This window comes from Spea bombifrons, chromosome 10, assembly GCF_027358695.1.
Source record: "Spea bombifrons isolate aSpeBom1 chromosome 10, aSpeBom1.2.pri, whole genome shotgun sequence".
Classification (NCBI taxonomy): domain Eukaryota; kingdom Metazoa; phylum Chordata; class Amphibia; order Anura; family Pelobatidae; genus Spea; species Spea bombifrons.
This window is the reverse complement of record NC_071096.1, coordinates 25,409,699-25,433,786: the sequence shown is the minus strand read 5'-3', so window position 1 is coordinate 25,433,786 and position 24,088 is coordinate 25,409,699. Positions and strand designations below refer to the sequence as shown.

Below are 24,088 nucleotides of genomic sequence, written 5' to 3'. Positions count from 1 at the left end.
GCAGACAGCACTTACATTATATTAATCTTTATGCACAAATAAACTGCTGATCATCAGGAAGTCTCGAGTAGTTTTGGAAATAACAATAAATGCTTGATATGAGGAAATAAACGCTGGTACAGAAATCCCTGCGCTGATAAAGACTTGCGATCCAACCCGCGTTTGATATTTAGCACGCTCGGGTATTATAAGAAATGGTGGGACAGTTGGAAGAGTCGTGCACGCACCTTCCAGCATTTATGCATGCGGCTAGTAAAACAGGAGTTAAGTAGGTAGACGAAGAATGAAGGTTGGTTAGAGGCAGAGGAATGGAAGGGATCTTTTTGCTTTGATATCTGCAAGCTATAAATCGTATTATTGGGCCATTATGTATTTTTAAATCTACTCTTTGCCAAGAAAGCAAAAAAATAAAATATACACTTCTTTAGCCAACCATTGGAAGTCTGAGTGCGATTTGTCAATTTTGCTTCTTGGCTTTTGTAATATGTAAAACTGACAAAAATAAGATGTAATTTGTTAGGGTATGCCAAAAGAGGACTAAGGGTTGAAAAAAAAATTGTCAATAATCGTATGAGGTGTCACATTGCTGACCAGCATGGATAAAGTGCCGTCCTGTAGCATGAGTGTATAGTAGATTGTTGTCCTTCCATGAGTTTATATATATATCTCGCACTTTGGAGGCAGCAACCTGTGAAAATTCCATCCTGGAATACATGGCTGGTATGGAAAGCTCCGTAAGGAGTTGGGTTATTGGTAGGTGGTGCACCGGCACACATTTTTCCGATACGCTATTCTGTAGCAATTCCAGTCACATTCTGTCTGTTTTCTAAGAGCGAATGGCTGTAATTCCCTGTCTGTATTCTTATGACTTTAGAAAATAAGGCTTCTCGCTTTCTGTCAGTCTCTTAGTAACTCACTTGAGGTAATGGAAGCCTTGGTGGTGGTTTATATTAAGTGGCCCTAATAATAAACTGCATGGTCTTTTTGTGTAGCTACTATCAGTTCAGCCTGTATGTTTATCTGAAGTCTTTCAATTGTTATCGCTCAGCATGGTCTTTAATACATGGTTGTGTGATGTGCCACTAGCTTCTACCCCACTAAGTGCCGAAGAAATTGTAAAAACGGTGCCGTCTGATGTTGCTTTTCTTTCCATTGAAGTTGGATTTCAGTCTTTTTTGTTAAATACATATCTGAAGAAATGTGTTTTGGTTTTTTTTTTGAGTCTATAATGGAGTAACTTTTTATGTTAATCCTCGTGTCACGTTGTGCATGGTTTTTCCTTAGGGTCTGCAATGTTATTTTATTTGGATATTTACATACGAGGTTGGTGCCCTCCTCACTTGTTGGGCAGGGCAGACCCTTCGATGTCTTTTAGCTGGTGTTGGGCTCACCTCCATGTATGTGGCCTACATGATATGACCCCACGCATGTTATAAGTTAGAAGAGCTAATGTTGCGCGGTTGCCGCCTATGCCTTGCCAAATAAGACTGAACTCGGCTCGGTATCCTATTCGTCTGCTGTGCAAACGCACAACGTAACTATTTCAAGTGGTTTGTCAAGGAGTGTAATTTCTTTAGTCTTGATTGACATTTAAGCTTTAAAAAACACACTTGTAAAATTGTCATCTTTAGTGAAATAAAATGCACATCGGTGTAACCAAATCTGGATGAATGTAGCCATGCCATTGTAAGGCCATAATGAGTGATGTTTGACTTGGTGCCACCTAAAGAAGCAATAAATAAATCCCGTGTTTTAGCTTTGACCACGCTGAGCCTCATCAATAGCGCTGGATTTGTTTTCCATGTAGCTTGCAATATGCTGTTTTATTCATCTATCCCTCTCTCTCTCTCTCTCCGGGATTTCTCTTTAGTTGCCTAGAAACTGGAGTCATTTACTTCGAATGAGAAAAACCTTTAGCATTTCGGCTTTCCACCACTCAGGGTTTCTGAATGCAGAGTACAGTGTTGTGAATTCCCAATGTAGGTAATTTTTAACCTCTTAGAGACTGGTTTAACGGGTTGAAGCACCACAGGGTGTTCTTGTGCCTGGTATAGCTTAATATGATTTGGATACTTAGCATTGCTCACACACTCCACTAGATCCATCTGCATGTCCCGTACACCTCTTCAGTGTGACCTTAGAAATGAGAACATCTCAAACCCCTCCCGCCTCAGTGTTTTCAAACTGTTCCTACTGAAGTAGGCAAAGCCTTGAACCCTATCACCAAAGAATGTTTTGTATGATTTATGCATAAAATCTCTAAAGGCGTAGCTGCTGAAGCTGTTTTTTTAAATGAGTTATTTATTTTGTCAATAATGTACAGGGCTGCTTCCCTGCGGCATCATACCATATAAGCATACCTGGGCACTCTCCGGGTTTGACCCGGAGATTGCCGGGTGAGCACCACTCCTCCGGGTCAAGACCCGAATCCTTCTGGTCGCGGTAGCGGGGTCTTGACACGCCCCACTCCCCGCCCATTGGAGTATTGCCCACAGACATCAGCGGGACCGCCCCCCGACAACAGTGTTCAGTCCTGGCCGTGTCCCGCAAGGGAAGGCTCCGGGTAGCCCAGAAGTTCCCAGGTTTGCATATAAGGCCATCATGTTCCGCAGAACTGTACAGTGGGTGAAAAGTACATAACAAGTAGGACATCACATAACAGTCTGGGCTTACAGAAACGGAAGTTAAGGAGGGCCCTGTTAAAAGAAACTCACAATTTAGTTGTTGATGTTGGACAACCTGGATTCAGTATTCATCATAAAGCACCAACTGGACAATTTATTTTTTTTAGAGAAGCCGAGCCTGCCCTCCATATTGAATAATTCACTCAATGAGGTAACTTTCAAGAAATCTCACGCACTTAAATGCTTAATACATGGCCAGACAAACTGTTGTTGGAGCAGAACCTTACTGGGCTTTGTTCTTAAAATAAAGAAGTTAGTCATGTAAAGGCACATCTCTTCTACCTCTATTCTTCAGTGAATTGAAGGATGTTTAGGCATCCTGGATCTACCTCCATATAGCCCCAATTGAATTCAAGTATGTTCAATCTACCTCCATGTAGCCTCAATTTTTTTCATTGAGGATCTTCACTTTACTAAATATTCACAACAATTTACGTGGTTCTTACTTGCCTCATATTAATGTTGCTTTTATGCTATGCAAAAATCCGTTTCACCCCGAATAGTCCAGTTAAGATCCTTACTGTTGATCAGTGATCCTACAAGAAAAATACTTGTGCCCAAAATACAGTAGAGTCTAAATGTAAGTTTTAGTCACACAGGGAGGCGACCTGGCTCAGCTTAGTTTGGTCTAAACACCCTTCATTTTGTATGCATTTTGTGCTGCTTTATAACGATGCATAATATAGTGACACTTCATAAATAAATTATATTCACTGTGTCCATTCTCCTTGAGCAGGTCACATTATCTGTATTCATTAAAATTCGAATGTAGCTGTTGCAGGACAGCCACAATCTCATTGACCTTGTGCAGTACTTGAAACTATTACTTCAACTTGACGTTGAAGTCCGTAATCTGCGCTTGTGATCTCCTCTCCGTCCCTTCTTGGAAATTTACATGAGCTCTTGTGCTGTCACTGGCTGGGCTTTAGGAGGATAATTAATACAAGGTTGGGCTCTTTGAGTGAGCAATTATTTAAAATATATATGGTCGTCCCAGGCCATATGTTGTCTGGGGTTGGTGAGTGTGGCAATGCAAACTCTACACAATTCCAGTTGCCTATGAACTAGGGGAGCCGGTTTTGTGCGAATTTACCAAGTAAAGAGGTTACCACTTTGTTTCTTTATCTTGTCAGGGTTTTCTTGTCTTGGTTTGTCGCAGCATAAGGAATGAAGTCCCACTAGCCTAGTATCTTGCATTAAAGGTGGGAGACAGGGTTGTATAATTGTCAGTCATCAAAACTTCGAGGAGAAGTTGGCGTGATTGACCTTTAGTTTAAATATTTTTATTTTATAGTAACTACTGGCTGATCTTTTTCCTTCTGGGCTGTATTGTATGCATACTTCAGCTCTCATAACCCTGTAAATGTTTTTCATTATAATTCACTTTTTTTTTTTTTTTCCCTGTGTCTTAAAATTCTTCTGTTATCAGTCTTCACAACCACATACCAAGACCCCATATTTGCTGTATTTTTTTTTTTTAATATCATGTGGTTAAGCCCCCTGTCTGTTGTATAAAAACAAGATAGATGGTGATCCACGAGATGCTACTCCAGTGTCTTTATGATATGGTCATGGTTAAGGCAGGAATGATTTATTGTGTATATGGGAAAATAAGCCTTTGCTTTATTATGATCGTTAATCACATGTAAGGATGTAGTAGTCGCATACAATTTAGTGTCAAACTTTTTTTGTGTTTTTTTTATTTTTATTTATTTTTTTACTTTATTAGATGAGGTATAACCTTTTTGACCGTGAAACTTTATCAACATCTCTTCAGCGTGTTTTCTGTCAATGCTGGCCCTTTTCTCCTGGACAGAGCAAAGGTGCCGTTTCCCGGGGTCTTACATAGCGATATAAGGACTAAGCATAATTGGCAAATTGAGTGACAGTGTAGCTAACGGAACAGCCTTTGACACCGAGCTTGGAAAAACGAATCTCTGCTCAATTCCCTGAGGCTCATCTTTGTATCGCTCAATGCCCGACATCAAAACTTATTTGGTAAGGTTAAAAAACTTACACAGAATCTCAAGCGGTACAAGCCGCTATTCACACGGTCATATCTATATCTAGCTATATATCCATATACATCTGGCAATGTTAGTAGAAAGAAATCGGCCTGTATGCCCTAGATAGTGGGCTGTAGAGCCCACTTTTTTTTTATTCAGTGAATTTTAATTGAATCACATTTTAAATTACATACAGGATCACCTAAAATGTGTAGCCCTTTAATTTCCTGCTGTCCATGTTTTTCTGAGAGCCCTCTTAATCCTATGGTTCCTAGCAGTTTGAACCTGGCAACGTCTAAAGATTTCGTCTTCATTGTAGGTCTTAAAACATGTTCTTGTTTCGGCTGTGTTACATATTTGTATGTATATATATTTGTATGTACATATTAAATGAAACGTTCTAGAATGGGATCCAAGATAGGTGCAGACAGGAGTTTAAATTGATTTGACAAAGTGTTTTGCGGGCTGTTGGCTTAACACGTTGGGTACACGCTGTAGCTGAAGTGAAAGCACATATTTCTCTGCTTGCTGAGCTGCAAAAAGAACGTGGAGTTGTGTGCTTAATGCACATAGGTTACATTAAGCAAACATATGGTAATTGTTTAAAAAACAAAAATACTGTGCAAAAGTTCAAATGCTGTAAAGAAAGAAAATTCTAAATGAAATCAAACCCTTGCTTTAAGACAGCACTGGTTCTTGCTGATGCAGTTGCACACAGTTTAAGGAACTCGGCACCTAGGTGGTTTCAGACCTCCTGGAGAACTAACCACAGTTCTTCTGTAGATTCAGACAGCCTTATTTGCTTATCTCTCCATGTGATCCCAAATGGACTCTGACATTGAGATCTGGGCTCTGCTGTGACCGCACCATCACTTCTAGGACTCTATGTTCTTGACTCTGAAATAGTCCTTAATGACATTGGTTATATGTTTAGGGTTATTGTCAAGCTACAGAATAAATGTGGGGCCATTCAGATGCCTCCATCATCATCAGCCCACTCCTGACTGGCTCTAACTAACCATCTAACTGACAGCAACTGACCTGGAAGCACCTTTGATTTCCAAGTTTGTTTGTGTTTACTCTCTAAACGTTGGTGCTGCATAGAAGCACAGCATGGACTGTAATTTGGTCGCCACAAGCTTGTGGGAACTGAAGGCACAAACATTAACCCCTAAAATGTGGTTGCCGTATTGAAGAGCTGTCATTGTGCAGCAGGGGCCGGTCTGGGCTGGTCCTCTGAACCAGGAGCGGCCACTACATTTTAACACAGGGCATATATATCTGTTCCATGGTCTTTAGACGGGCCCCACCAAGATGTCGGGTGGACTGAATTTGCCCCGTGGGACACCCCTGATGTACTCTAAGAACTTCTACGTAAATTTGTTGGTGTTAAGTAAAATATAATAACTGAATCTCAACATTGATTTGCTGGGTTTCTAGCATTAGAGGCCAATGTGTGGTCTGCTAAAATAAGTGTAGTCTAAGAAGGTTTTACCTTCTACCTGCCAGGATTCCAATCCCATCTTTCCTGATGAAGGGGAGTTTGCATGGCATACCGTGTCTGTGCTGCTTATCAGAGTTTATTTTTTCTAAGGAATTTTGTATAGTTGAAGAGTTGAATGTGGTCCTTTTTAGGAAAATGGAAGAGCTTCCACGCTTAAGTTAATATCTTGGAACTGATCTGACGTAGCATACTTGTGTCTCTATATAAACCCCCTGATCTGTTTGCTTACAAGATTTGCAACATAATACTGATTAAATTGGTGCTCTCCATGCTGGACTGCCCCAAAACCACCACGCAAATGGCTGTTTTGTCTTACATTGTGATTTTAAATCATCCACTGAAACTATAAATGGGTTCTTACACAGAGAACTGCTCGATTGTAGCTCTATCATTTATACAATAAGCAAGTAATGTCTAGTAGTAGATCTTGGAAAATGCTTGATAAATAAAACTGTAAGAGAATATGACAGATTCAAACAATAAATAAGACTGGGAGAGAAGTGTTATGCCTCTTAAAGCTTTATACAGTCACATTAAAACAGTGCATTTAAAGGTGCTGTTCCATCTACACTGCTACATATCCAGGCTCTTCTCAGAAATCTTTAATTATGTACAATTGTCTCATTTCTATATTTTAAGGAACACTTAACTGTTGCCATAGAAACAGACTTAAAACTTTCTGTTTCTGTTATTAATGCTTCAGAGGAATGAATAAAATGATAGGTTCATTAACTTAATGGATAGAGGTCTCTGTTTTGTCTAATTGGAACAGCACCTTTAAGTCCTGTATGTATTACTGGCGCTAGCATGGGTGGATCTGGGGGAAGGGGAAAAATGGAGCAATTGCTCCCCTCCCTTGAGCTGTGGGAGTAGGGATAACAAAGTCCTGGGTCTCAGGTTCATAATTTGAAGGAGTGGGGGTTAGGTTTGGTAATTTCACATTGTCAGCCTGACTTCAGTGCTGCTCACATCTATTCTATCAAGGTAAACAAGGTGTGTGTGTGTGTCTGGGTATGTTCAGGGCTGTTGCAAGGATTTTGGCCACCTTAGGCAAAACCTCATTTGGCCACCCCCTCTGCTCTGTTAAATGCCCACCACCAGGTACATTAACAGTGCTCCAGTCCTCTTCCGTTGCAAAATAGAGGAGCCTGGAGGACCTTACTATATATATACAGTAAAAAAAATGTCCATTAGGGGTGGCAGAAGGCTTTTGCTCATTTTTCTCTGTTGGGACACAGTAGCCGCCACCACGGCTGGCATTAGTTCATGCACCTTGTATGAGCTACCCTCATGGTGCTCCCCAGAGTCCTCTTGTCTCCTCCTTCACTGTGCTACTCCTCTCTTCTTCCACCATGTAGTTCAGGTATAGAGTAAATTAATAACACACAGACATAGCCTTGCAGGTATCGATTAACTAAAAAAACACATACAATCTCAACATTTAAGGTATAGATCAAATTATACAGGGAAAACCTTAATTGCAGGTATAGGTCACAGGTCGCACACCCCAAAGACCATCACTGGCACCCATATTACAAACATGGGACTTACCCCCAACACCTAGACTGCACCCAAAGAACTGCCCAGCACCAATAATGCACATGTAGGATTTGCCCCAGTACACAGATTGCATATACAAGGACTTGCCCAGCACCCATACTGCACCCACAGTGGCCTCCTCTGTCAGGGCTCCACTTGGTCTGGCTTACGTGTACCCTTTATTCACTCTATACTCTTTAGGCTCAAAATAGTAAAGTATAGGCTGTCAAAGTACACACATACACTACCCTTACATATGCTTGCCCATACACACACATGCACGTCAAAGCTCGCATGAACATCCTGCCTTAACCTTTCCCTTGCATCCAAAAATGTGCTTGCAATTAGACATACTAACATGCAAACACTTTTTTAAAACTCAAATACATTCTCTCCCCGTTCTAATTATCTTCCCCTTCTCATTGATACCCCTCTTTCTCATTCTCTCCCATCTTTCTCTCCTTTCTGTTTCTTCCCTTTCTAATTATCTCCTTTTCCTCTTTATCGCTACCTTTTTCTCTCTACCTATTCCCTTTTTCTTTCTCTCCCCTTCTGTGATCTCCCTTCTCATCATCTCTTCTCCCATCATCTCTCTCCCAACTCTGTTTCTCTCCTGCTCTTTTCTTCCTACCTCTTATCTCCTTATTTTCTTGATCTAGCTTTTCTCATTAGCTCTCCTTCCTCATATCTCTCATTTCTGTTTATCTCCTATCTCATCATTCCCTGTCTCTCCTGTTTTGTCCACATATGTTCTCATCCTCCTATCTTCCTCCTTCTTATGTCTCCCCTTTCTTTTTATCGCTTCCACTTTTCCTTATCTTTCTCATTAGCACTCCCCCTTCTCACTATATCCTTTTTTCTTCTCCTAATCTCTCAGCTTTCTTTCTCCTTTCTCACTCTGTCCTTTCTCCCCATCACTTATCTCTCTGAAGTTCTGTGGTCAGAGCACAAGGCATATGTCTCACTTCTCCATTGCAGTGTGTGCAGCTTCACTGGTGAGCACGGGGAAATGTCATCTACCAGCACTGAGCAATAATGCCCCTCCAAAGGTCAAGCTCTGGATTTGCCCCTGGGCTCTAGGTGAACCCAGTCTCTGACACCCTTCTCCTGCATGTATTTTTTCATGTAGGAGAGGACTTTGTGCTGGTAAGTAACTGTCACTGCAAGTCCTTAGGAGTAGAGAAACTTAGGGGAGAAATACAGAGTGGAGTAGCTTTACAAATTGAACATTTTGTTACACTAGGGACATTCAATGCAGTGTATATAAAAGGATTAAGCTTGAAATAGAAGTACAGCAGAATATTGGTCTTGCAACTTTCCCTACTGAGAGGAGGAAAAAAACCCACTTTACTTGCCAGACTCTGACTATAGCTAAACATTACATAGGGGGGGAACGTTAATAGTAATAACTTACAGAAAAGGTAATAGAGAGAACCTAATTTTTTCTAATCAAATTTAACCTTTTACCGTTCAATTAAGGCCTAACAAAGCTTGTATACCATGTCAAACATATTTATTATTGTAAACCTATTCCACACCTATCTTGTTTGGGTTTTTTTCAGGGGGAAAAACTGCTTAAGAAAAAAACCCTGGGTTTTTTCCTCCAAATTGTCAGTAGGATTCTGAATGCTTACCGTGGTGATGTCCACAACTGTATATCTTACATTTTTACATTTGCTAATAATTGAGCACCGTACATGTTCCTGTTCTCTGAAGCACTGTCCTGGTTAGCTGCCCGACTTCTGCTTTTGAGGACAGCGGAGATCATGGGCCAATTAGGAGCATCCTAATGAGCTGTAATATGCATAAGGATATGTGCTCGCACCTCAACGGAAGCTCCCATGTGCCCACTTTGCATCACTCTGAAGCGTTACAAGGCAGCTCTGTGGGTAAGGTGGGATTGTGTCAACATTTCAGGTCTTGCCTATTTTGTTGCCAGCCTCCAGCCCCCAGCCATACTCCTTAACACAGAAGTCCAAATTTGGACACTTGTATGTATAACGGAAATACCTAAATTCACAACTTCCTGATGGTTATGCTCTTTGTTGTGGAAGTCTGAGTAATTTGTGGCACTCTTAATGTTGAGTTGAGTGCCAAGCATACCCTTTCATAATTGTATACATAGACTACACTGGGCAAGGCATTGTGCTCTACAATTGGCCTCTGTCAGGCCTGCATATATGTGATGGATGGACAGTATTTACGTTATAGGTCTGTGCAACAGAAGTGGTTGGAAAACTTCGATTTATGGAAAACATGAGTGGGATATACACACACAAACTGGCAAGAAAAATGTGCAGTTTATGGCAGTTAATATGGATATATTGAATAAACATATGCTACATACGAGAATGTTCCATATGTGCTGCGAGGTTTGGAATATGTATTTATACACACATTTATAGCTTGTCACACGAAACAAAACTCCCTTTAATGAAACATCCTTAAAAACACGTGATGTGCCTACTTGTTTCAGCCCTCATCGGTGGACATATTTCCACCAGTCAATTTTCCTGTGACAAGCACAGCTCACTTTTTTAACAAGTATTTGGTTCCTGCCTATTTCTCCCTTTGGCGGCAGGTCATAGTTTTTATATGCAACCTGCTCTTTTAATCGAGTTTTCCATTTGCATTCCCTTGCCTTTTGGTCACTGCATGTTTAAATTCAGCGTACCAAGAATGCAGCATAAAGCGGCCGCCGGCTTATGTTTTTATTACTGCAGGTGTCACGCTTCCCGACAGCAGTTTTTATCAGGAAGATTTAGCTGTATAACTTAGCAATAACCTGACTCCAAAGTGGATTTCTCTCATATGAAAACCACAGGGGCCGCGATTTAGTGCCGTGATAAGGCGAACGATGCTGACACAGCAAGGAGCACAATGAGGCCGTTAACGGGGGTGGGAAGTGGGTGCAGGGGGTACAGTTAAAGATGCAGCCCACGTTAGGAACAAAACATCAGCTCCTGCTGAACTACTAATCCCACGAAGCCCAGCCAGCTAGTCTGGATGGTATAATTTCGCCTGCCGCCACGTAAGCAAAATGTATTGAAGCTGTAAAACCACTGAATAGAATGAAGACTTTATTTTGTGTCTCTTGCCACCTTCAGTATTTAGTTATCCATTTCCCCGTTTTCTTTCTCCCTCATATTATGACTCCAGCAGAGCATTGAGCTCTTGCATTAGTCGGTGTATTTCATGCTTTCTGTACGGGCAGCCTGCCATCCGCCTGAGGGGTGAGAAGGAAGGCACACGTCATGCATGCAAAGTACCATCCAGCCGGTGCCCTACTGCGGCCCTAATAATTCACTTACTGCTCGCTCCCTGTTGTGTTGCTCTGTAGATCTAGCGGTTATCAAGGAGAATCTGAATTTGCGTAGAAAAAAATGCAAGCTGGACATTCAGTAACCCTCTTTTTGTTGCTGTGCGATGTTTGTCGTTTCCTTTTAACAGCAGGTTAACTCTTTCGGCATGTCATTGTCACACGGGAAAGTTGTGTTGAATGAAATTGAATGGGCGCATTCTCTGAGACATTTAATTTGTCACTCTGCTGATTTAGAAGATACGTTTCCTACTTTAATCCTTTCATCGAAGTCTCTTTCTGGTCCCAGTCCCTTGCCGTTCATACTGGGACTAGTAGTAAGGATTTCTCATTGGGAAAAGTCTTCATGGACGTTTTCTACACATTTGTATTAAAAACGTCCTGCTGAATCCTCTTAGCAGTGCTGTGTTTTTTAATTTGTCTGTGAAATATGTATTTAGGATGCTTGAGAAAAAAATTGTGCCCAATTTTATATATTTTTTTCATTTTGTGATGAAGTGAAGTTTGAGAACATTCTTTAAGGAACAAGTTCCACTAACATTGGTTTGATCGCATTACAGCAGATAGTAGAAACTACCATATTACATTTATTTCCCAGACGACGGTTGGGAACTGGACAGAAAATAATTAAAACAAAAAAACCTGCTCTTATTTCTCTTTTGAGTTGTATGTAAAGCAAAGCTGTCTGTTTAGAAATGGGAGACAGAAATAGAGAGGTATTAGTAATGAGAGAACTTCAGTCTCTGTGTTTTTGACTATAGATCATTAAAGGGCCACTCCAGCCCAACTATCATATACAGTTAAGTGCGAATGATACGGTCCCTGTGTCTTCCGTTTTGCAAATACATGGTGGATTCAGCAGAATCCCCTGATGTGCATTTGTCTCCTTCACCCCAATAAATACCCCAGTCGGCCCCAGCTGCAGGGGTCTCTTCAGATCGCTTGTGTGGCAAGTTCCATCGATTTCAATGAAAGGACTTTCCCATCACTGGACGACTGCTTCAACCAGCTAGTCTGTGGCACAAATAGTTGGTCCATGGAGGGGACACTCTCAAAGAGTTTCTTTAAGAATACAGCTACTACCTGGCCTAGAAGCTGCTCTAGCAGGACTGCAACTTCTAGGCGCAGGTAGGTGCTGAGTTTGTATTTTAGTTTTGAAGAATGTGTACTCAGAGTACTTTTATGCGTTCTTCTTTAGTGACCGTGTCGGGGACAGTAAAGGCTTGTGGTTTGTGCAATGCGTGTATCGTGTGTAGGGATTAAATGTTTAATGCTAAATGACCCAAGTATGATATACATATTTCTGAAGTCTCCCATGTGTAAGCGGGACAGTCCCAACAGAATAAATGCCTAAATAAAATACATTGTTTTTGTTTATCGGTTTATTGAAAGATTTTTATTTGTCGAAAAGCACTCACTCACTTTTTGGTATGAATATTACAATAAAAGTTTCTCAATGCTAATCATAGTAAAGTCATCCAACAATTTCAGTGGGGGTACATGCCCATACATTTTCATCATATGTGTTAAACACATTACACGGTCAATGGGTCACAGTCATACAGTCTTGCACCTTTATCCACATCTTCTTTAACACTTGATGTTGAAGCGTGTTTTGCTTTGGATTACGAACCTTATTGAACAGGGAAGTCATTCCTTCTCCATTCAGGATGTTTGAAGTTGCACCTTGTTGCTCATCTTATCAGATGCTGCTGCTAATGAATCGGAGCCTAGGCTTTTAAATGTGTTTCTGTATCTGGTTTCAGAGGCTTCATGTATTGGAATTGCTTGTACTGCAGTTATATACATGCCTTTGAAATGAGATGTAATATCGCTAGCATCTGTTCTGTATGTTTTCTCTAAGGTTTCTAGTGCGTTCTACACAGGAACTATTCATTTTCTTGGATTCTTTTAACCTTAAGAAAACAACAACTTTGTGTACGCTGCCAAAGCATTTGCCACATCCTTTTTTGTGATCATAGCTTCCCACTTGCTGCTGGGGTAATTGGGTGGATATGTCCTATTTTTTTAAGGTGTTTAAATCAGATTTCTACATAAAGTTAAGTAAATAGTTGACAATAGCAGATCTGTTCTGCAGTAAATGGGCCCTGTGTCATTACCCTATTATGTTTGTATAGGGAATGTAACTGGGGTATTTTGGGAGTTATCTCCTGCTGCTGTAGAGTTTATTCAATCTTCTCTTCATCAGTCATTTCTCCATTTATTGGTAACTCTTCCAATTCTCTCCTTTTAACTTCTTTGATTCATTTGTCTTATTGTTTGTTTTTTCTTTGTCGATTTTACCTCAGTTTTTTTTAGTATTCATATTAAAAATATCAAACAAGCAAAGTGGCTTCTTTGGTTGGTTCAAGCCCCAGATACAAGCTTCAACCAAAGGTGAACATGAAGTCCATATTCAAAATAGCAGAGTCCCAAAACAAACTGAATAAATTGTGGTTCAGTCTTGGTTTAGATTGAATGCCACTTGGCATTCCAAGGTGCAAATACATATACAGTATCGGCAATTTACTGCTCTAAGGAATTTAAAGGGTGAGTTTCCTGGAGAGTTGTGGTTTCAAGTTGACTTTATGATGCCCTGATGCTGGCAAGTTTCTATGCAAGAAGGACAAAGAATGCATGATTCAAAGGATGAGGAGACTTCTCACCCACCTAAATATGTAATATCCAGGGCCAGCTAAGATCTTCCTCCAGCAGAACCACACTGGGTTGTCCCTTAATGATGTAACGCAAAGTCAAGGTATTGAAAACACAACTTTCCTCATCTCTCCCTTTAGCGAGTAGGCCTCATAGTATCACTTGAAAGACAGAGGTTCCGTTTACTTGAAAAATAGAAACCATAATATTGCTGGCTTTTTGTTTAAATGTATCTGTGGAGGACATACACCATACATGCATTTGCTACTGAAAGCATTGAGCTATAAGTTGGAGCAGGTACGTAGAAATATAGTGCTGTTGGTTGAAGGCCAGTTAGCTTGACTGCTGAATACATGGTTATCAATCTAAGAAACAAATAGAAGGTAAAGAGTGTTCCTACCATTGCAGGGACGTGCCACATTAATTACACATCTTATAATGAATGTAGCTTTTAATAAGGTGATCATTTTCATTTAACACTACAGGAGACCTAATTACATTGATTCGTTGGTCCTCAAGAAGGCACTTAATTATAATAATTGGCATATGGCCCATTGCAGTGGGTAAATTGTGGAGAAAGAACTTGTGTATTACGCCAGTATACGTTTCAGCAAATCCTAATGTGCAGTCATCAGCCTCTTAGTCAGTGGTGGGCAGTCGCTGGCGCTATCCTGTAATTTACCTTGAAAGGAAAAACGTATATTCCACACAGTCCCGAGACATAGTGAGACTGTTACTTATGATAAAGTTTTAAGAAGTCTGAGCCATCAAATTTGATTTAACGGAACAAGAGTTACTGGTCTCTTAAAAATAATTAGCACATTCATAAAGAAGGCATATGGTGAAACAACAAGCTGGTACCCCAGCACTCGGGTGGCAAGCAATGATGAAGCGTGCCGTTTCCTTAAAATTGAGGCATCTTTCAAGTTCTAAATTTTAGCGTCTTAAAATGTCACTTTTCCAAAATGTTCCATTCTATTTATCTATAGCTAAGCGTAATATAATGGTGTTTATCAAACAAGATAAGAAATAGACATTTTAAAAGCCTATATTTTGTGTAAACTACATGATATTTTATTTATAGGGCATCAACCATCTTCATTTCCTGCTAATCTAGATCTGCACGATTGTTCCTCCCCATTATGTTATTTCTGACCTGGTGTTACTTTGCTTGCCGTCGATTGGTACAAGCAACTCGATAATGGATTCGGAGAAGGGGGATGTAGTAGAGGGAAGATTTTGAAGCAGCTTGATTACCAAATAAAAAGCACAAGCTGTAGGTAGTTTCAATAAATAAGCTGAAACAGTGCAGGAAACCAGTTACGGTTTCTGCCGGCACGATATGACTTGTCGGATATAATGTTTTCTGCTTCTTTTGACCCGTAATGTGCTTGTGGTAATGAGCGGCAGTGCTGGTGGTTTAGTGTTGGGTTCAAGCCACCATATCTTCTTTGTGCCCAGCCATGTATTAAATATGATGTCTTGATGTTGTGTCTTGTACTTTCTTTATATTCAGATTTGTTATGCAAATACCCAAATGTTAAAATAAATAGTATACTGGTCAATCACATAAATATCAGTGAATATCTTGAATAAACAGTCAAGGCAAAGTTTCAATGAAACTATAAAAACTTTACTGAAAATAAATACAATCAAATACTTTAGACATACACTGCTGCAAACCATATATATCACGTATAAGTAGAAATTTAACAATATAATATTATATGTTATATTATTATTATAGTATAAGAAAAAAATAAACAAATATACTTGGCTATATTAGTAGAAACTCGGCAGCTTACCCAGGATAGTTGGCTTAGCCTAAACCATGAAACAAAGAGTTCCTTGCCACACATTCAATGCATGTACCTGGGCTCCTCAGACACCTGGCTTCTTCCGACCCAGTCATGAAACTCCTTCTAAGCTAACTGCTTCAAACTTAAATAGCCTTAAATATCCACCCACCGAGGTAACACAACCAATACCTAATGGCCATCTCTAGGAAATGGTCACTACATGTGGTTATTTGTATAAGGAAGTGACTCAAAGATCCTCACTTCCTCCCTCAAAGCACATGTCTCATTGAGTATCTGGCAGCCATTTTTATTCCCAAAACGTTGCCATGCTCACTAACCCCCCAATAGGTCATATATTATTGCTTATGCATGGGGACACGCATTAAACATTTATTGTTCATAATCAATACAATGTTCATGCTAAAGAATACACCTTAAAAATCACTTAATGCCTAAGTAAGAGGCACTGCTATTAGCACATCCTTTTAATGTTTTTTTGCTGCTTAGTAATGGAAGAAGACCAGAACATGTCTTCTTGCCAAAGATTAAAAATACACCCTTTTGTCATTAAAGGGAAATGCCCATATGTCTTAACTTCAGTAGTCCGTTTACCCTGCACCCACTGACACTACTAGAAGGTAAATGAAAATTAAAAAGGTGCTGTGAGCTTGGCAGATGTTCCTGTAGAATCATACGATTACTGAAGAAGGTTGTCTTCCAAGAATCAAAGCTGATGTTTCCCTCCTCTTGACAAGAACAGCTAAGATTTCTTTGAGATCAAATCCCCAAAAATGACGTTAATTCCACCTTTCTGACAGGGTGGCAGGTAAAAATTTAGTGTGGAAACAAAAGGGGCTTATGGTTGAGCCTTGATGCCAGATAAAGAAGCCTTTCTGTTTCAGGGCACCTGTAACACCACAAAATGGCCCTTGTCACTTGATGAACTGGCTTCTCAGTGACTCTGCGTTTTTATTGAAGGTTAAACTTGTAGTTGGTTAACTTTGTCTTCAGTGCTCCAGAATTTGCTGAGCGATTAAAGATTAATGGTTAGAGCTCGCATCTAAACCTTGTACTGTCCTCTGGTGAATGGAGGTAAGCCACACGGTGCCAGTTCATACAGTGACAATACTTGCTTGCCATCTGGTACATATGTCTGACATAAGGATGTGTTTAATGGGGGCGCCTCACCTTTACAGCAGCACTGTCTGTTGTGTTTAGAAAGTTCCATTGACTTGATTTTGTCACAGAGTACCTAATGGGCACATCTGCTCCGCCAGATTTACAGCGCAGCGTAAGGGACAGATTCTGCTTGCCTCACGGTCGCACTCGCTAGGACAGTCTATCGTCTTTTATTTATTTTTTTAATTTGCATGTGTCTTGTGGCAAGAGCATTTTAGATGTTCTAACTATTGTATGCTTTGCGCATGCATAGGTTAAATGTCCACAGTAGATGAATATTTAAGGTGACAGTTGTTTGAAGCGGTATGCAGACAAGTGCTTACGTTATAATGCACGTTAATGAGGTCGGGTCTCTTTGCCTGATCTTTACCTGGCTCGCTTTTGTAAGTGACAGTGAGACAACAGCTGCTGTCAGATGGGTTTAATATCTCGGCTGCGGCACGGCTCGCTCCGTTTGACTCTCCATATGCTTCTTTTGTTCCACCTGATCTTCTGGAAGCATAACCCACATTACCAGGAAGCTCCTAGTTTTAATTAAATCACTAAAAACGGGATAGCGATATCTTAAGTTTTTGTATAAGTATGTGCTTGGAGGACTGAAATGTTAATTGTGAGCTCATCCACTAAATGTAAGAGATTTGTTGTTTAACTCTATATGATCACCATAACACATATCAATATATTGTCTTAGAGAGACCTTACATTTTCATCCTGTTTCCATCTCTTTCCCTAGACAGCAATTCCCATGGCTTATCTACCAGTGCTTAGGGCTTGTTGTGTTTTCCGTAGGTTACTAACTGGGTAAATTCCCTTATGGTAAATCCCAGAAGCTGCTGTAATGATATCAGACTGCGGTTAATGAAACTTCTTTAAACACCACTGCAATGAGAGCGTTCAGAGTGTGGCAGACCAAACATACCGGCATATGCCAACTTGCTCTTAATATGTTGAGGATTGAAAATAAGTCCTCTAAGACTGTTCATTAAGGTGTTCTTTTGGATAATGTTATTTGACCTTGAAGCAAAGCCAGGCAGGAAAGAAGTAATACATAGAGGTTTATTAAAAAGAAAAAAGAAAAAAACAGGAGTTGAGGTGCGCCATGTTTCAAGGGCCAACGCCAACGAGTCTCCATCAAGGAAGTATATGTTGGGCTTGTATAATCCATGGCTAGATCGGCGAAATGCTGATGGTTAAAGGTTATTTAGTAAGAAGCTATGTGTGTGATGGACATGATTGGCAAGTTTGTGTCGCGCTAATTTGACGCCATTAGCAAAAATAATGGTTTTAAGGTGTTAGATTATTGGGTAACTTGATTCTGTTTGACCCCTGGCCTTAAACTCATTGATATCCCTTTCCCAGAATAGAAAGTGTTTTACGCTTCACACCTATGATCCTCTAATTACTATTATTACAGCACTTACATTTTATGTAACGATTATTACATAGTTTAAAGGGTGTCCTCTGCCAAATGTGGAAAGTGAGTGCTGCGTGGCAGCAATAATACAGAAGCTGAGACTGCTGTAGCAGGCAGCACGGTCTGCGAGTTGAGTTGACTTTGACACAATATGTCAGTCTTTATGAACAGAGACATTTCTCTTTCACAGACAGCTAGGGTAGTATGTAAGTACTTAAGAGCCTGAGTGGCGTAGAGGTTAAAAGAAACAAAATCACAGGAAGCCCTTCAAATCAAGTAGAAAAAAAGGACCAAAATAGCCAGTGAAATAACTGGATATGTCAATACATTGAACACACAGAGACACTAATAGCCATATTTTAGCAAAGCGGAATTGTGGCAATTCTGGAGCAAAGTGATTGCTCCCTGTGTGCCAAAGAAAAACATATCATTGATTTCTATGAGGTTTGTACTGTGATAAAAATGGAGTAGTCGCATTGCCCTAGTTTTGCCTTGATTAATATGGCCCTAAGGGTCATGGATGCAATGTCAGATGCGATTTCCAAGCCAAAGCATCTTAAAGGTTGTGCTGACGGAAACTGCTATATAACGATAGGTTTGCCGTCTATGCATTAAAATAGCTTCTTTATGTTCAACTAGAAAAACTATTGCTCTTACCCTAACGTTCTATATTCTACAGGTGAATTTATGGAATGTTTCCATATTTTCCTTCTACACTGCTTAACTCATCGTGTCCCGTAACACGTTCTCAGCTCCTCCTTAGCAGTTACTGATCCCATGCTGTTCTAACTGGTTTAGTGGTCAGAAGAGAAGAGATCCATTAATACAGTGATATGGGATATTATTGGCATGCGAGTCTTTGTCAGTTTGGCATAAAACAAAGTGTGGTGGTGTCTACTACTAGCGTTTACTTTTTTGAGGGGAGTTCCTTGTCTTTATGTGGGAGAAATTAATGGTTGTCCTGCAGGGCATGTCTTGACATATGTGAATACATCAATACTGCGCTGTAACAATTGTGCACAGTGCAAAAAATATAGTATGTAAGTGATATAATTGGGATGTCCATTGAGTTTTCTGTAATTACCAGATGCATCCTTATATTAGGCTTGATCCTATATAGAGTTTGTTAATTCTGAAAACGAAAACATGAACCTAGTCATCAGCAACCATTATATATTTCTTAAAGGCTCCATGTGAAGCCCTATCCTTTGACACATCACATAGGAAGCAATTTTGAGTTTCTACTTACAAAAATATCCCATGTATTAAATTCATTGTATTGTCATAGTTTTAATGCAAGCATTTCTTTTTTTCCTTCAGGTTGGCTATGAAAATGCTGGTACAGTAGAATTTCTGGTGGACAAACATGGCAAGCATTACTTTATAGAAGTCAACTCCAGGCTGCAAGTGGAGCACACTGTAACAGAGGAGATAACTGAGTGAGTCTTTACGTGGGACTTTATGGGGCATTGTGACAGAGCTAGAGCGAGCTAGTTAAAACGAGGACATTTCTTGTGCAAATTCCAAATTCAAAACTACGAGCAGAACCGCTCCATCAAAACCAAAATGTTTTTCAGATTGCTCTAAAATTAACACTTTGGACGAGAAATACCCCTGTTAGGACCTAATATATTCTCTGTGCAAGATTGTTTGTACAAAGTTTTGTAGTTAGGATCGGATCTTACGTTTAAGATGGTACCCTTTTTATTGGGACAATATGGATGATTTCTAAAGAATAGCTCTGGTTTTGAAAGCTTATGAGAACATCCATCTCCTACTGTGTTGGATCCATCTTCTTTTAAATCAGTACAGCTATATCCATTTTGCTATTAGGATGAAAATGTATTTAGGGACTAAAAATATAATCCACTAATTCTCGGGCATATCGTACATGTTTAAGTGCCATATGTATTTGTGCACAGATGGATAAATTGACAGCATTTTACATCTCAATCTATTACTACATATTGTGATATGTTACAGGCTTTCCCATTTAACAGAATCAATTCACAGAGAAGGTGATGGGTACAGCCAATCAATACAATTTTATAACATTACTTAAGAAAGATAGGGAGGGAAAGAAAAGTGTGTGTGTGTGTGTGTGGTTCTTTGGTTTGTTTTCATTTGTTTCATTGAGTGTCTCTCCTAGATTTCAGGCATTCCTACAAATTGAGGAAACTGGCAAATTCCTTTAAAATTTAAATTCGTCTGGATGCACAAGTCTAGTATACAGTTGTGTAAAAGATTTGCTTTCTGTATTGTTGCATATATTTGGCACTGAGCTTTCTTCGAGTTTTAACCAATATCTAATATTATAGAAAAGGGAACCTAAGGGAAGACGCAAAGCATGGTGTATTTATTAAAGATATGTGTGCAACACCCAGTCCCCCAGTGAAAACCTTCAGGGGCATTAACGTCAATGAAAAACTTCCTATAGTTATTGATTGGTCTGTCACAGTGCCAAAGATTCATTCTGGCCCACTTGTAGCCCCATTGACTGCCAAAATAGAATGCTTAACTTTTCACAACTTGAAATCCCCTGTTTTTGTTAGTATACCCCATTATTTCAAGATAATCCATTGCTATCCCCTTCGATGTAAGTGAAGAGGCCACTTTCCTTGCTTAAAGGGACATGAGCCCTCTTTAAAATGTTGAAAGTCTAGGTATAGGTCTAGGGACAGTAATTGCAGTGTTGCAATATATAAGTATATTTGACAAAACTGTTGCAGATCTTCAGTTCTTTCAACATTGTATAATAAGACATCCTAAGTTCCCAGTTCAAATTGGAGAAAAGCATTCTGTAAAAGCACCTTTCCAAACTCCTCTAGACTGAAATGATTTCAGTTCTTAACAGAAGCACAAGGTCATATTTTTCACACTCTATTCATTTTTGTGAGAATGGTGTTTTGGATGTTAAAAATATTCTTAAAACCTCAGCAAAAAGCTTCAACAAACATGCAACCGCTGAAGGATATGAAATAAATAATGGAGTTTTCTTCTGTGATAGGAACAAAATGATCGGATTGAATGAAAAGATCTGAGTCAAATAACTATTTAACATTTGTCTTGGTTTTCAGGCAATGGATATCCTCTAGTCTTATAACAATATTCTCTCAGACCTAGACTTAAATTCTTATTTATATAACCAACTACCTAACAAGGTTGACACTACATTTGTCATCTAAACACAAAGCAGATAACAAAAGGCATATGCAGAGGACCAGACATTTTATTACAATGGAACTAGTGTCTACGTCTTATGCTTTTGTTACTTTCAATCTCTGTTAAAGTTCTTCTTGTGAGTTAAATCCTATTCTGTATATGTCAAGTGAGAAAAAGTGGATCTGTCATCTTTTTACGAGACATTAAACTACACAGTTTAATAAACGGTGAGTTGTGGGTATGGCGGTTTCATCTCGCCGTATTAAAAGGGCACTTCCTGAACAATTCATATGGAAATACTTTGCATAGTTTAAAAAAAATTATAAAATGTACCTTAATGTTACCTTAAAATCATCTTTTCAAGCTCTCCTATACTAAATGATTTCAAATATTTTTTAAATGCATTGTTCATAGTTAAATAGTAAAAAATATAATTTGCCTTAGGAAGAACTTGTAGAGTTGCAACTTCTCACCACCTCTGAGAGAACTGAAGAAGCCTATTGGTGGCAGGAATTTGCTCCTATTGACATTGGTGGAAGTGCTTTCCGCACATGGATATAGGGGAACCACATAAATTTGGGACCGCTTGGACATCATCTAAATTAAAGTGCATGTGATGGATCGTTTTCCCCTCTCTCATTGTGCACTAAGAAGAACTAAACACTGGATGTTTTTCTGAAGCTGAGAAGGCCCTGCATAATGCAGAGTGTTTTCATCTCAACTCATTTACAGCTTTCCATTGAGCTAATAACATAACTACGATTTATGTAGCGTCTTTCTCCCAGTGGGACTCAAAGTGCTTTCTTAGTGCACACTGATAGATGTTATCTATTTCTTATGAAAGCGGAAACTTTGATATGAAATTATTCAAAAGATATTGAACTTGCCAAAAAGCAGGTGGCTTACCTCAGTTAAGAGGATGGTCCAGTGTAGCACCTCCGGTTTAATGTTGCTGAATGTAAAATAATGCAAAAAACAGAAGAGTGGGACTTTATATCTGAGACTAATGCGATAGTCTTTGAGAAAGCAAGCAGGGTTCTGGGTTGTATAGCAAGAGGCATCAGTAGCCGCAAGAGGGAGATGGTTTTGCCGCTTTACAGATCTCTGGTCAGACCTCACCTAGAGTATTGTGTAGTGTTCCACCAAAACGGTGAAGGGTTTGCAGGGTAAGATTTATCATGAAAGAATAAGGGGTATGATAGGAGCATTTAAATAATTAATGGGATTTAACATTAGGGATTTAAGTATAAGATGTAAGTTTATTTCAAAGAAGGAGAAATGTTAGAACAAGAGGTTATAATCCAGAACTAGAGGGTCAGAGATTTAGATGTAAGGAAGTTTTACTTTACTGTGAGAGCGGCGGACAAATGTGATAGCCTTCCATCAGAAGTGGTAGACGCTAATACCGTGGTGGAATTTAAACCTGCATGGGATAGACCTAATATATCCTGAATCTTGGACAAGACCAAGGACTCAGTCTTACATTGTGGAAAAATGGGCAGACTAGATAGGCTGAATAGTTTTTATTCTGTTTCTGTGATTTATTTTTTGGTGAGGTTTCAGGATACTGCTAGATCTTTTCTGTTTCATATTGGATTCCAATATTCAATAGGTTGAAGCCTTGACCAAACCACATAAAGCTTGAACTCAATCTGTCACACGCTTGTCATCTGGATGTAAGTTATGCTTTTGTATGTAACATTAGATTGGTGGGGGCTAGGGAAAATCCTGGTGGGTCAGGCACAGTTCTCCCATGGAGGGTCAGTTTTAGGATACTAGTTAACAATCCTCATATATCGTACTGCTGAGACCCTGTTGCAAGGTTGCCGGAACCTTATACATTGTTTCATTCAGTAGAGCGACATACTTGTGTTATGAACATTACTGGAAATATTGACTCATTTTAAGAAGTTATTTTAGTGCTGAGAAGATGTTGCTGATTAAGAACGTGCAGAATGTCTCCAGCTTGCAAAAATCTTGTAAGGTGGAATGCTCTTCATAGTATATTTTAGAACGTGTTTTAACCTAGTATATTTATACTTCAGCAAAGGTGTGTTAGGTTTATAGATATGCCCTCGGAATTACATGCTTAAATGATGTTACTTTAATAGCAAGTAACTATTCTGAATCCCCATTAAGAATAGGAATCTTAAATGAAGATGTTATAAAGGAGACCTGTCCACTATAGAAAGAACACAAGGAAAGTGTTTCCATAGCTGGTGACAGAGATGGGCCTTTATGCTCAAGGCATTTGTAATTTATAAAAGCATGTTTTTTTGTTTTGTTTGTTTTTTTTGTTGCTTGTATTCATATTTCTGTTTCAAAGTAGCCAGTCACTTTTAATGTTAATATTAATAAAAAATATTTTTACTAATGCCAACAATTACTGTGATGTGACTCCCTCAAGAGGTCTTCAGGCTTGCGGCATTCTTTGGTACTTCACTGCTGTTAAGCGACCCACACGACCCAATGCGGCTGTACGACTAGCGTGGTTGGTGGCGCATGTGATTTAGTGTCAGTCCTTCAGGTGACATCTTGGCTGTTCTCACAATGACTTAAAAGCCTTATTAGAAAAGTGATCCGTTCTCTGGAAGAGTCCGTCCTTTTACTGTGAGATGGCCTGTTTGTCTCCCTGGCACGGGAATATATGATTGTCTCCTCTTACCGCGTCTTAGATTGGATGCACAGTATTTGCTTTAAGTCAAGATTATCTTTCGCTATAACTTCCATTTTAATGTGGCTGGGTTTTAATCGAGTGATCACAGTATACATATTAAGAAGAGAATTAAGAGAAACATAATGTACAAACAAAGCAAAACTCTTTAGA

The 24,088-nt window shown here is 39.5% G+C and overlaps 1 protein-coding gene across 2 annotated transcripts in view; it reads left to right on the top strand.

Annotated features, from left to right (window-relative positions):
• The window catches only part of PC (pyruvate carboxylase), a 223,672-nt gene that overhangs the window by 75,554 nt on the left and 124,030 nt on the right, over nucleotides 1–24,088 (top strand). For both annotated transcript variants that reach the window (XM_053449541.1, XM_053449542.1), the window contains one exon: nucleotides 19,420–19,538. In XM_053449541.1, the coding sequence (XP_053305516.1) occupies nucleotides 19,420–19,538 (119 nt within the window). The remainder of the gene's footprint in view (nucleotides 1–19,419; nucleotides 19,539–24,088) is intronic.